This window comes from Setaria italica, chromosome I, assembly GCF_000263155.2.
Source record: "Setaria italica strain Yugu1 chromosome I, Setaria_italica_v2.0, whole genome shotgun sequence".
NCBI classification, from domain to species: Eukaryota; Viridiplantae; Streptophyta; class Magnoliopsida; order Poales; family Poaceae; genus Setaria; species Setaria italica.
In genome coordinates, this window is record NC_028450.1 from 29,535,678 (window position 1) to 29,550,347 (window position 14,670).

Sequence of the window (14,670 nt, forward strand, 5' to 3'; positions counted from 1 at the left end):
GAGCGCGGAGAGGGAGAGCTACAAAAGGAGGGGCAGGGCACCTGACCAACTCATACCTTTCTCGGCCTTTTGGCTAAGATCAAGTGTAGTATCTGTTCTTATCAGTTTAATATCTGATATGTGGGCCATGTGCCCACTTCGATATTAAATTTATTTTTTGTGGGGGAGGGTCCACCACAGTGGCTTGCCACTGGGGTCCTCGAGCGTCGCCCAGCCGTTGCACTGCTGGCAGGGCCTGGCGCACCCCAACCAAAGAAAATTAAAATTTTTTTATGTTTATTTGGGCCGCTGGTCTCTATTTTGGCTGAGGCCTTTTTCTTGGGCCTGAATGTCGTCAACACATGTGCCCTGCTATTTGAAAAATCGAAAACAATTATTAATTCTGGTCAAGCACGATTTTCCAATACATCTTCTGTTTAGCTGCATGATCTAAGGGCAACCTAATATTTCATGGGTGAATTCAACCTGGCGCTTTATCGCAGGTCAACTTTTATTTAACTTTTCTTAAATAAGGGTCGCAGTTCAACCTTTTTTTATATAAGGGTCTCAGCGTTTTATCGCAGCTCTAATCTGAAATCAGTAAGAGCAGCTCTTCACAAAAAATTCTTCCTCAAAACGAGATATTGGGGTTATACTAAAAACACAATAGAACTCTAAAAACTACCTCCAATAATTCAAAACAGGCCACGTCATCGTATCGGGTCCATTAGAATTCGTTGCTTTTTTTCCCACCACCGTGACCTCCATGGCGTGGTCCTTGCAGGCGGTGAACTGCTGGGCGAGCACCCACTGCGCGTCATCGTCGCCTCCGTCGCCATTGCGGTAGCGGTGCAGGGTCCCCACGTACTCCGACGGGAGGTGGTTGCCGATGGAGAAGCCGAACGCGGGGATCCAGCGACGGGAGGTGGACACCGCGGCGCGGGAGTCGCCGACACGGGAGAGGATGACGATGAGGAGCTCGTCGGGGAGGGCGCAGAGCCAGTCAGCATGGTCGCCGCAGCAGGACCCGTCGGAGAGGCGGCGCTGACCAGGGGAAAAAACACGCGCGGAGGGGGGCGGGGTGGGATCGGGGAAGACCGGGGTGTCGCGAATATTTGCAGGACGAGAGCTGTTTTTTCGCGTCGAATCTTATAGGGAGTTTTAGTGGACTGTTGGAGTTCTTTTTTCTTTTTTTTTCTAAAAAAAGGTATTGGGGGTAAGATTAGCAGCTTTTTGGAGTTGCTCTAATGCTACTAATCTTACGTCCACGCGTCCAACTCCACACCACACATATATCCTTTTATCCTTCCGCTCATTTTTCTAGACCGGCTTCTCCATGTTTGATCCTCCATGCACATCGCTTGCTTGCAGCCCAAGCTTTCCCTATGTCGCGCCTCCCTAATCGCTGCCGGTGCCGGCGCTCTCAGCTCCCTCCCCTATGCTACCCCTACTTCCCCGCCGTCATCCCTGCCCCAAATCATAGAAGAGGCCACCAGGTCCTGCTCCAAGGGGCGAGCTGTGCCGGCCATCGGAGGAGCTACTCTGCCCGCAATGGGCTTAGCCGTCGGAGGAGCTCCACGGGGAAGGGTGCTGAGCGCCGCTGCCTCGCGACCATAGGTGAGCCGCGCCGGCCGCTGCCTTCCTCCTCCTCCACCACCATTTCCTAGCATCGGATCCTGCTATACAGTGCTCCTCCTACTAGGGTTTACTACATGTTGCAAAAGTATATTTTAAGTGTTTCAGATGTTTTAGAAGAATGTTGCAAGTGTTTTATGTGGATGTTGCAAAGTACATCTAGATGTTGCGATGTTGCATATGTTTCACACACATGTTGCAAGTGTTTTATCTGGATGTTACATTTTTAACGAGATATTTGAATGTTCCATGCAACACGAAACAGATGTTGCGGCAATTTTTTTCCTCATCATTAACAGATGGCTAATAAATTTTTTCAACATATTTTTTGATGTTGCAAATGGTAATTTTCTATGTTGCAAACGTTTATTTTTTATGTTGAAGATGTTATTTTTTGATGTTGTGATGGACCAACGGACGTACAAGCGCCCACGCCCATCTTAAATATATGACGTGATGGAGTAGCTTGTAGCTACTGTCAGTACGCAGCATGAGGCCATGAGCCGAGGCATTCTTGCCGCCGATGTGAGTAGTGAACACAGACGACCCTTATTCCAGTAAATTACCAAAGACAAGAGGCATGAAGCCTGGTCATATGGAAGGACATGCTAATAATAAGCTCTCTGAAAGATCATCATCTGGTACGATAACATCACCGGAATATTGAGCTATTTGACACAACGGAAGAATGCAAAGGTCGAATCCAAGAAGAAGAACGGACGAAAAAGAGAAGTGGCATTCCACCTCCATGAACCGGAGATACCGCCAACCTTGTACATACGGTGCACACACAAGAATACAAGATCTAACTCCGGTCAGCGATAGGCCTTAGTCAGCGACCCACCTTTTAACCGCAGTTAGTTTCGCTTGCGTAAAGCTAATCTCTATCGGAGGTGAGAGGCATGACAAAAGGCTCCCCGCTAATTACTCGCTCGATCCTGATCCACTTCAGACGTGGGGCCCAAGAGCGGCGGGGTCCAAGTCATGGCCATCTTATCCGGTACGTCCAGCCAGATGCCACGTACTGGTCGTGCAGCACTAGCATCTTCTTGTGCGTGCGCTCGGACCCACGGCGATGAGCTGTCAGATACTCATCTACACTAATCTACTCTGCTTAACCCACTGTTAATCCCATCCTCCATGATTAATGCTCTCTTGGATCTCTGGTTCTGCCCAAAGCAATAGCCTGGCCGCGCTAAACTCATCACGTACGGCTGTTCAATCAGTACGCGACGGAGCCGCCGCCGCCAGCGACTCGCCGGCTGCCGCGCGCGGTGGCGGCACCTGCACCATTGGCGCAGCAGCTGCTGCCGGCGTCCTCGTCCATGAAGATCTGCTGGCGCCGGCACTCCTCGCTGCAGAACGCCCGGTCGCCTCTGCAATTGCATGCACGCGCCACGAGTCAAACATATGTACAAAGATTTTTTTTCCCGAAAGATAAACACATGTGCAAATATACTCCATATATGAGCTAGCCAACCAGAAGAATGAGCTCACAACCGCGGATCAATCTGGACGCCTTCTTCTCAGCGCATCTTATTAGCTTATTACCTGTACATGTAGATGTCCCTGCCCTCGGCGAGCTCCCTGTGGCACAGGCAGCAGCGCTGCAGGAAGGAGCTCGCCGGCGGCGGCGGCGAGACGTGCTTTTGCTTGGGGCCGTGGATCAAGAGGGTGGCCTTGCTGATGATCTGCGCCGGCGGCTTCTTCCCCGGGTGGTTCTTGTGGGTGGTCTCCAGTACTACACTCAGCCCGGCCATGGTGCCAGAACGCAGAGAGTATGTGGACTACCGTAGTGGATGGATTTTGGATGCAGAATCTGTTTTTTCCCCCCTTCAGTTTCACTTCCTCCTTTCCTTTGCTTGTGAGAGATCTTTTGTCCTTCATGGAAGGGGAGTTCACCCGGTGCTTATAAAGGAGGAGGAAGGGGTGTGTGTGTGTGTGGTAGGGTGCGTCCAAGCAGCTGGTCAAGGAGGACGTGGATTCCGATTGGAGAGTGAGCTTGGCACTGTCATCCTAACACGTCTGCCAGCTCACCTTGGATTTGGTGACCAGACAGTTGATTTCTGCTGAACCTTCTTCAGTTCAAAGGAGACCACTTGTACTAATGTTGCGCATTGTTTTACGTATAACCGTGAACAAACTTTTCAAACATACCATGATTCGGTACTAATCATATTTAGGGCGTGGAGCATTGTTACTTTCTTTTTCCCTTTGTAAGCCTATCATCCATCAAGGGTGAAGCTAAGCTTCGAGATTTCCGCTGACTGTGCAGCGTAGTTCATTAACTTCACCAGGATCAGTTTACACGCAAAACAAAAGTATTCTTAAGATCATGTTTCCCTTTTTTTCTTCCGAAGGAGAGGCCAGGTTTGAAGGTGGACTTGACCAAAGTTAAAAAAGGGCACATTTCAATAAGAATAAAAAGCAACAAAGCACAAATATATGGATAATTTTAACAACTGTGCAAGTGCTCCACATCTGGATAATGCTGGGTACACAACCAGCTAATCGCAGTGGAGCTCCATGGCTACACACTCATACCGCCTCTCCTTCCAAGTTGTGAAGCGTTTGCACTGATCGATCCATTCCAAATTTCCAATGCATCAATCATCAGTGTGCATGGGCCATACTGCCATAGACATGGAGGGAGGCAGACTTGGAGCACCGAGCCACCGAGCAGCAACGGCAGAGGCTGCGGCGGCCTGTGGCGCTTGCCCTGCGCCGAGGCTGTGCGTCCGCTCTCATCCCTCCACGTGTAGGCCACAGGACTCCGTTGTCGCTTGCGGCGTACGGATCCACTGTGCCCGCATGTGCTGCGGCCGGGCCTGCCCTCAACCGCTTGGTTCAATGGCTCTACGCCTCTACGACGGCACGGGCCAGCCATCAAACGACCGGGGCACCCACCTGTTCACCCGTAATAGTTTTGAGTCCACCTTCACGATTGTGGCACTAGAAATGCAGTACACTAGTACTGCAAATGTAGTGAGAGTTCCCGCGCCGCCCTGCACTTTGCTAGCTTTAGCCTCCAATGTCGTGAGCTTGGCCGAAACAAATATCACAATTGAAAGAATGTGTATGAAAAATCTCTTTTTAGTATTATTTAAGGGACACCTTAACTGTACCTTTAAAGAGTCCATGACACGTGAGATCAGATTCATGATGAAACTAGGATCACAAGATTAGAAAAGCCAACTATACTAATCCATTCTCCTTCATAAAAAGGCTAAATATAAAGGGTAATTTTGCTCCTGGATACTCTTCAATGTTAGTTTTAGCTAGTACATTACTCAAATGCATCTTCGCTAGTGGACACTCTTTAATTGTGATAATTTGTTGATAGACACCGGATCAATAAAATATTATTTTTTATGAGAAGAGAGAGAAATATGGTGAACGGACTAAAATGTCCATCAATTAAGCGGGAACCACATGTCAGATTGGGTAGGGACTAGAAGGACGTGTTTTTGCTGGGCCAGGTACATTGCCTTGCTCAACTCACCTCGCCGAGCATGGAATGGATAGATAACGTTTGGAAAGTTTGCGTCCCTTGTTGTGCTGTTCATGTTTCCCTTTCCTTTGCTCTCCAAGAACAGCGGAGTGTCCGTTTCAAGGGAAAAAAAGAACAGAGTCTCCTTTCCTATTTCCTCCCAAGAATAGCAAGAAGAAGCGGATCCAGAGCACGTTGCAGCCAAGAAAACAAGCCAGTTTCAAAAAAAAAAATAGAAGAAAGCGAAAACCAGGTCGGGGTGGGGAGAGCCGAGCAAGAAATCCCCCTCTTCAATCTGACACATGAGCCCACTCAAATGATGGGTACTTTAGTCCATTCATCATATTTCTCTCTCTTCTCATGTAAAGAATAATATTTTATTAGTTGTGATGCCCACGGGCAAATTGTCACAATTAAAAAGTGTCCACCAACAAAGATGCATTTGAGTGATATCCACCAGCAAAGACCAACAATGAAGAGTGTCCATGGGTAAAATTACCCAAATATAAATATGGATGTAGTAGAAAAAATAAGCTGCGGGTAGGCCTGCTAGTGGGGCGGGTGAAAACGATTTTTTTCGGGTAGGGTCCTGAGGTGGGTCTTGTGTAGACGGGTGAGAATGAGTTTTTGAGACTAACTGGGCGGAGCGGAGAGGATAATACTAGAAGTGCGGGTTGGGGCGAGTTAGAATGGGTCCACTTGACCTTACCTGGGTGGGTTCTCACGGTGGGTGTTCCGCCAGTCACGACTCGCGTCGCTCGTGCAAGAAAGGGAGATAGGCGACGCTGCCGCTGCCGCCAGCCGCCGTCGCCCCGGCCACTCCCGCGCGTCCTCCTCCAACCACGACGACAGATTGGCGGTACGCCTCCTCCTGTAGCTCTCCTCTCCTACCTCCTCCTCTGCAGCATCCCTTTCCTCTTTTCCTCATCCTCTTCCTTTCTTGGTAGGGTTTGATTTGATTGTCTAGCGTCTGCAGTGGCGGCCTCGAGTCCTACATCCAGCGGGAGAAGCCGAGGAGGTGCTGTGTATCACAAGTTAGAGTACAACGGCTGCCGTGATTTGACTCCTACTAGAAGTGGTGCCGGGTGCTGGACTGATGGCAGCCCAAGAGATGCAGCTTGCCTAGGTGCGATTGATTTTTCTGATTCAATTTGATTGACCCTCCTAATCGATTGTTAGTTTGCGACACGTGCTTGGATTGAAGGCGAAGCAATTAAACTCCATTTGCTTCACATCCGATCTTTGGATATCAAACCAAAAGTTGGGATATATTTGTTTGGTAGCACATTTTATTGACCCTGATTTTATTTTGAAGATAAAAATTATTGCATTCAAGGATGTTAAGTATCCACATAATGGTCTAGCTATTGAGGAAGCCATTACAAGATGTCTAACAGATTATGGAATCAAAGAGAAGATGTTTACGATCACACATGACAATGCGGCAAATAACAAGGCAACTTGTGATCTTCTCCAAGAAAGTGGAAAGCGTGATATGTTATTTGATGGTGAGCATCTTCTTGTTAGATGTTGTGCTCATATACTCAACATTCTTGTGCAAGATAGTATAGGCATTGCTGATGCTGCAATAGAATCGATAAGAGACCTGGTTAGGTATGTTAATTCGTCAGCATTGCGAATCCAGGCTTTCAATGAGATTTGTGAAAGGGAATGTCTTCCTGCAAAGGTTGGTTTAGTGCTTGATGTTCCAAACTGGTGGAACTCAACACATGCCATGATTCTTGAGGCAGTTGTAACACCCGAGTTAGGGTTAAACAACTTCACTTAAGCAAAATGAGCACCATGGCATTGCATCAATTTCTTTTCTTGTTAAGAAAATGGGGTTTTCAAATTTTTGTTGGTTGTTCTCCCAACTTAAGTTTTGATTCTGAGGTTTTTCCAAATTCATGACCCCTCCTATCATCCTCCCTTCTTTCTGTCTTCTTTGGAATCCTTTGTTCGGGCCGATGGGTTCCACCCGATGGACGCCGCGTCGTGCATCATTCCGTCCAGCGCCAAAAGTCAGCGCTCACATGACTGAAATCGCACGCCGTTCCACCTCGTCCCATCGCCAACCACTCCATCACCCACACCTCTGCGCGCTACTGCTCATCCACTGTAGCGTTGACCCCGCCCCGCACGTGCCTGACACCACCGCGGACTGCCAGAACAAACGGGTAACCATTCCATGTAAATAGCTCCCGCCCGAGCAGGCCTTGCTCTTCCGCTCCCTTTCACCTCTCCACTCTTCCTCGGCCAAGAGCTAGAAAAAGCAAGCCAAACGAACTCTTCTTCCACCACCTACGCTCAAAAGCTCTGTCCAAACTTCCGATTCACCGTCGCCCCCACCTCGCCGACACTCCCAGTTAGTCTGCAACCTCACCGGCCGCTGCCAGAGTTTCTGGAGCCAAGAAGAGAAGTGTTGACGGTTCCATCACCCTTGTGTTCCACCCTTTCCAGCCCCTTCTTCTCCAAAACAGAGTTTTTGGGTAAGTTCTCATCGAGGCGTTGCGTTTTCTGATTTTTTTTCAGGTAGTCGAGAGTCCCACGACGGCGCCTGTGTGCAAGCACCACCGGACGTGTGTACTCCGAGTAGTTTCGGAGCCACGAGTAGTTGGAGGAGTGTATCTGAGTTATTTCAAGGCTGCTTGTAGTCGGTTGGGTACCAACCGAGTTGTTTTCTGAGGGCCGTGAGTAGTCTAAGGTCGTGCTAGATTATAGAGAAGGTAGCCAAAGTAGTCATCCGAGTAATCAAAGGACCCTTCTACCGTTTGTTCAAGGGTAATCAGTAGGCAGTTGAGTTGCGTAGAGTCTTAGTGTTTCCGTGGTTTCTAATCCGGTATTTTGGGTTGTTTCACTTTTCAAATCGCATGATGTGCATGTATCTTATGTTTCCTTCAACTCATAAATATGCATTGTTGTGTAGAATCCGCTAGTGGACAGTCTCTACGAGTTGGTGGCCATGTCCGAGAGTAAACAGCTCAAAGCCTCTTCAGTGGAAGCGCCGCAAGGATTGCACTAAAGTACGGAAGAGCCCAAGGTTGATTCCGAAGGCAAGTCCCGGAGCATAACTCCTAATTTCAAAACTACCATGTCTTATGTGTACTAATTTTTACTGCATTAAGTTTTAGGAGTTGAATGAAACCTTAGTTCCATGATCCCTAGGATTCCCAGGCTCAAATACTAGTATGTGCAGGACGAGTAGTGCCATGCTTAATCAGGAGCAATAAAAGTCAAGTGATCTCTTGTCACTCGCGAGACATAGGACCTCTCGATTCAGGGAAAAACTACTCCAAACTGGAATTGAAATATGGAAGAACTGGAGACCGGGCGGAGGCAGAAAGAAAAGAAAGTCTGGAATGTTGGTTACACTCCGCCCGTGTCGATTAAGGCCCGTTCGTTGTGGCCGTGCTGATCAAGTTTGAACTATACTATGCACCTGCTGGAAGTAATAGGTAGTTGAAACTGGTAAAGCCTAGTACCTTATTGCGCGATAGTAGTTTGAGTTCGTCTTGATCCCTATTCGTGTACTGGTCTGTAACTCATGGCAGGCTCTAGGAGGTGGGGAATAGTACTTGAGGGGCGCAGGGGTTCTCAAATGCCCTCGTTCTTTAAGGGAACCGTTTGTCATATGTTGCTCGATGGGGGCAGATCATATACTGGGTGTATAGGTCCACCTTGCAAGGTTATAAATCGAATTGATTCACCGCCGCTCTCGATTAAGAGAACCTTGATCTCTTCATCACATCGTAGCAAGAAGTGGAAACATGCTTTGTTAAGCTATTATCTTGCTACTTGTTACCTTACCTTGAAAAAGTTTTGCAAAGTTGCTCACCTAACAGTAATCTAGTTCAATTGTAAATGGAGGTTAAAAGTTGAAAGTAAGGATCCACCCTTACTTGCTTTTGTTGGCAAAATAAGCCCCTTGGCCCAAAAGCCTTGCATACTAGAAGTCGGCTAAGTATAGTCCATGGTCGGTTAAGTCTTGCTGAGTATTAGTATACTTAGCCTTACTTTATTGATGATTTTTAGGGCTTAGTGCTGACTGGTTTGAGCTAGTTGCTGGTCAACCCTGGGACGGCCGTCCTCTACCCGAGGGGTGGTCAGTCGAGTGGTCTCCAGACTCGGCGTAAGAGTGCTTGGGTGAAGGAGTACTCGGACAGATGACATGTGGATGAGCTACCCATGTCACCATGTACCTGTTGTCATCGTATCGCTTAGACTTCCGCTGTAGCTATTTTATTTCCAACTCTGATTTGTAATTCGCTGCAAACTTGAAACTTGTTCCAAAACTTGTGTGTACTTATTTGGTACTTGGTTAATGAGTACTCTATTTTGTTATCAAATGTTCTATTGTATCATCTGCCCTCACCGTTGCGTGAGCTCTGTGCATATGGGTTCGATCGAAGGGATCAGTGGTAGAATCGGGCTTGACCCAACGGACTGTCAGATTACACCATTTTAAGTGCACGTTGACTTGACTAGTTGTTTCAAGGATGGTTAAGTGCACTTAAGCCGGTTTAATTTAGGCGGTTCCACAACAGCAGTGGAATACAAGATTGTACTGAAGCGATACGCAAAATTGCAACAGCAACCCATTCCAACTGATGATGAATGGAGTGGGGCTAAGTCTATTTGTGAATTCCTTGCAGGTTTTTGAAGAAGCTACATTGGCATTCTTGGCCGATAGATTTCCTACATCACATCTGTTTCTTGACAATGTGCTGTTAGTACATCAAGCTCTAAGAAGTCACGGATGGAAAGATGATCAGGTTATAAAAGTCTTGGCTAGAGCAATGGACAAGAAGTTCGCTAAGTATTGGGATCAGAATTACAACATGTTGCTTGTCATTGCTACCATTCTTATTCCAAGATAGAAATTTGATTTCCTGGACTTCTTCTATGAGAAGGTTTGTGAGAATTTAATTGATGTTGACTTGAGCAAAGATTTGGCTAAATAATGGCTGCACAAATATTACATAAAGTATGAAGACATTGTTAGAATTGATACAAATGCATATCTCAAGCTAGTGTGTCTAGGAGCGTGGTGAACTGCTCACCAGTGGTACTGCTTGGCAAGAGAAGACTGGAACAAGAATTTACTCAATTTAGCTCTCAGAGGAGAGGGACTCGAACTGAAAGATCATATGCATGAAGAATTAGTGAGAGAAGATGAAAACTTTGAAATTTTAACATGGTGGAAGACAAACTCGAACCAGTACCCCGTGTTGTCAGCTATGGCACGCGATTTCTTAGCAATTCCATTGAGCATTGTTTCTTCTGAATCCGCATTCAGCCTGGGCGGTCGAATTCTTAGTGACAATCGAAGCACCATGATGCCACAAACTCTTGAAGCTCTGGTTCGCGGCAAAGACTGGTTATATAGATATCCATCCAATGAAGGATGATGAGTACTGCAGGTGGTTAACATAGCTTCTGAAGTGTTGGTACTCGCAGATTGGATAATGATGCCTTTTTCTGGCAAAAAGGAGGCGAGGAAGATTGCTTATGAGGCAAAAGCTTTTTGAATTTTAAGGATACATTGAAGTATGTGACATAGATTGTAATTTTGCTCTATTGAACTGCAGCACCAGTCCAGTCGAAGAGGTGCATGTGGGGGCATGCTCAGCTCCCACGGGGGCAGTGACCAGTGGGGCATGCGGCCTGCCCATGCGGGTTGCCATGGGTTAACCAATTTAGGTGGGACGGGACGAGTAGGGTTGATTAATTAACTTGTGGGTAGGGTTGGGTTTGCAGCGTTAGTTAGCTAGCTATGGGTAGGGTTAAGTTAGGGGCGGGTTGGCCCCCGTTAGCAGGCCTAGCTGCGGGGATCTATCGTTCCATTGCTACGTCCCTATCAAGTCCTACCTATCAGCAAGACAAGTTGACAACAGAGATGAAAGTGCAAGTTAAATAGTGCTATTGATACTCTTATGATGGATATATGCGCTAACTGGCATAGAAGTTGAGTGACTCTTTCTAGTCTCACAATTTCCTCTCTTTCTTATCTACTTTCAGTCTCATCCAGTGGCGGACCCAGAAACGTCCAGAATCGTACCTAGGGAGGTTGAGGTTGAATGCATCAGCACGAGGCACCTTGCCAGAATGGAGGGTCAAGGGCAACGGCCCTAGATGCTGGACCGGCCCGCTGAGGCACTGACCATGCATCAACGCCTGTCCCAGCAGGCCATTGCCGCACCTGAAGCAATGCACGAATGCTGGAGCCTGGGCCCAGGCCGCTAGGGGCACCGCCACACCGACCGTCGCTCCTGCCTGTGGCGGCCCGGGGTCTCCAATGCCTCGATTGCCAATGGGGATGCCGGCTATTCTGTTTGGCTAGCTGCTTTGCAGCTGCTGCTACTCAGCAGAGAGCAAGCAGCTGCAGTAGCACGCACCAGCAGGCAGCGGCAGCAGTAGCCATGCACCAGCCGAACAGCGTTGAAATGAAAAAAAAAAAAGATGTGTCGAAACCGAGTAGCGATGAGGCAGGTAGCTTTGTAGCTACGACGATGTGTGCTTCTGCTAGTTGGGGCTGGATCTTAAACCATGGACTGCTAATAGTATGGTTTTACATAAGGGTACTTGGGGTTCTTTGAGCTGGACAAGGGCTGCTTCCCCAGCTCGGGTCCTAGTCCGCTCCTGGTCTCGTCATATAAAAGTAACAAAATTTAAGGTTAAAAGAATTCCTTATAAAGATTGCACTCTATAATGATCTCGATGTAATCGGGTATCAACCTACAAATTTAAACAGGAACTTTAAATGTACCCTAACATATTTTGGCACACAAATTCGCCGTAGAGACAAGTAAGAAAAAGACGGGATTGGTACGGGGCAGGACAAGAAGCACAGACAGGACTACGGGGTTTGGCAGGCGCAGGAGAAAAGTGGTCTGGCGATGCAGCTGCAAAAGCTAGTGGTAGTGGCCTCCAGCTAGCTGAAAGCGAAGGAGCGCACGGGTACGGCAGCCTCGTCGTTTGATGCGCCGCGAGCTTACTGTTCCGACGTGGCGCTATTATCCGGATTCCCCGACGGCCTCCATTGGTAGGGCTGGCTCTGTTGGCACCAGCAGCAGATGCAAGATGCAGCTGGATTCGAACGGGTTCAGCTCATCTAGAGTTTGGAGAGCAATGGCATGAACTTGGTTGTTAGTTGTCACGGCAGCAAATTAGATGGAGGATCCGATCACAATCCAAGGTGTTCGGTTGGACTTATAAGTCGGCTGAAAAGTTGAAACGGCTGATTTGTTAGGAGAGAAAAATATTATTCGATGACTGATAAACCGGCTGATAAGCTGAAGCGAACAGATTGTGCCAAACTATTTCCTCCTACCCCTCAACCCACCTGTCAGGTTGAGGTGTCAGGTTGAGGGTACAAGGTTTTGACAAAAGGTGAAAATAACATTTTAGAAAATGGTTCTGTCTTTTCGCCGTCATTTTTTTCACCACGGAAAAAACATACCCGCCCGTGTAGCGATTTTCACCTTCCAGAAACCCCGAAGCCTTCCTTTTTATTGCTTTCCTTCTGTCGCTGGCATCCCGTCGTGCTTTCCTTCTGTCACTGGCATCCCGTCGTGCGCCGTCACGCCCTCAGGCCTGCCCTCCACCCGACGTATGTTTCAGGGTCAAGGTCGGGGGTGCAAGAACAGATTGGCGGTGAGCGCCCAGCCCAACGTCACTCGAGCGTCAAGATCCCCACACCGACTCCTACGACGACGACGATTATAGCAGAACCTGGCGGAGCGATAGGCAAGCAAGAACATATCGCTGTCCATCTCCTCTTTCATTTTTTCCTATTTCCAACGATCATCTATTCATCATTGTTCCGGCGGAGGTAGAAAAGAGGTGGTTTTGCTGTTTACGGTTTGCATACGTGGTCCTCGCCGGCGGCCGGCGGGCAGCGGGTCGACGATGAAGGTGGGGATCTTGTCCATGAGCCCGTCGGACTTTTCCGAGATGCAGTACGCACGTGGCCTCGCCACCGGGGCGCGCGGCGCGCCTGCATCCGCTTGTACCAGTGGTACATGACCCAGCACTGTGCCACCAGCTGTAGGCCGCGTCGGTGGCCGTAAGCGCCATGTGGAATGGCCACGCCGACCCTCGCCGCGCGCCGCCTCGCATCCATGCTGACATCACCACCACCGGATCCCTCGCCCCCGGCCACGCCGGAGCCGCCGCCACCGCGGAGCAATGATGAAGAGATCGCCGCCTTCCTCCGCTGCCATGACATCGTGGGATGCTGCTTCGCTGCCGTCTCGCCGCTGCTGCAAGCTGCCGAGGCTAAAAACGGGTCTCCAAAGGCTCCGTTATTTTACTTATGCATGATACGTTTTCGATACACATCCCCGTGTGCTGCCAATACTCATTTTGCTTTTAAATCTATGTGGCTCTCTTAATTTATGTGCAACGTCCAAAGTGTGTCGAAATTCATGATGTTTCTCATTTGGCCTGATGCATTGCCATCAATCTAACTATGCTTCACTGGTTTCTTGGGTCTTAGGTGTAGATTTTTAAGCTAAGTCTGGTTCGTGTTAACCTATCTTGATTTTCAATTAGTTAAATATATATTTTAGCAGTACTCTACTATGCTTTGGTGCACGTGTATATGACTATATGAGGTTCTTGATTTTGGTCCAATGAACTTTGCAGACACTTGATTACCTGAGCGGTTAGTAGAAAGAGCTATTTCATGGTTGTCAGGTAATCGCATACCATTATAAACATTAAAATGGATTGTTTTAACCATACACATACACGTGTGAACTGACTTCGTTTATCATATTGGTCTTTATAATATTAGAAATAGAATACCACAAAGGTGATAATTGTTTCCTACCGATGGACCATCGTTTTCCACTTGGTGATGAGACAAACATAACAACCTCCAATTCTCGACGTATTCGTAAAAGATCAAGACCAGAGTTTGGTCGACCTGGTTTGTTAGTAGAAGAAACAGCTGCTAGCATGTTATACTTATATGTTTTTTTTTATCCATATTACTTGGTTTGGTTTTGCCTGGTCTTCGTTAGTTTTGACCATGGTATTTTAAAGTTGCAGGTGGTGAAGAAATTGAAAATGTTGATGCAGCAATAGCAGAACATAAAAGGAAAGAAAGAAGGGATAATTATGCCAATTTGCTGGAGGAGGAAAAGGAGAGGAGGCGTGCAAAGGCCAGCGAAAATTATCATCGTAATAAGACCGAGGGCAAAACAAGCACTACGCCGCAACACTTAACAGGCACAACTTACACAGAATTAGGTCAATGTCATGGACATCACAGCTTTCAAGTGCCTAGACTGTTATCACCGGGTTACCACCATGTTTGCCTGGTAGAGGTATTATATTTTTAGAACATGGAATTTCAAAATGCTTTCAAATTGCTATGAACATGATTTTTTGAGAATAATTATATGCACATAATTATTTAAAAAGCATGGTCCAAAGGATGATGGCGACAACTGGCTACATGGAAATGATACTTGCCCAAGGCTAAATATGTCAGACTCTATACATGCATGGGTTGGGTTTAATCAATGCTTAATTGGAAATTCACCTCTGCCACTATCATT

The 14,670-nt window shown here is 47.5% G+C and overlaps 1 protein-coding gene and 1 long non-coding RNA gene across 2 annotated transcripts; one reads left to right on the forward strand and one right to left on the reverse strand.

Moving 5' to 3' along the window:
- Positions 1–2,223: 2,223 nt before the first annotated feature.
- LOC101764776 lies at positions 2,224–3,511 on the reverse strand. Its single transcript, XM_004952899.3, has 2 exons — positions 3,166–3,511; positions 2,224–2,990 (listed from the first exon to the last, which is right to left on the reverse strand). Exons 1-2 carry the CDS (start codon positions 3,372–3,374, stop codon positions 2,837–2,839), a joined length of 363 nt encoding a protein of 120 aa, XP_004952956.1. The 5' UTR covers positions 3,375–3,511; the 3' UTR covers positions 2,224–2,836.
- Positions 3,512–12,645: 9,134 nt separating this feature from the next.
- Positions 12,646–14,507, forward strand: LOC111257401. Its single transcript, XR_002677868.1, has 2 exons — positions 12,646–13,018; positions 13,149–14,507. It is a non-coding gene; the product is annotated as an uncharacterized LOC111257401 (long non-coding RNA).
- The last annotated feature ends 163 nt before the right edge of the window (positions 14,508–14,670 follow it).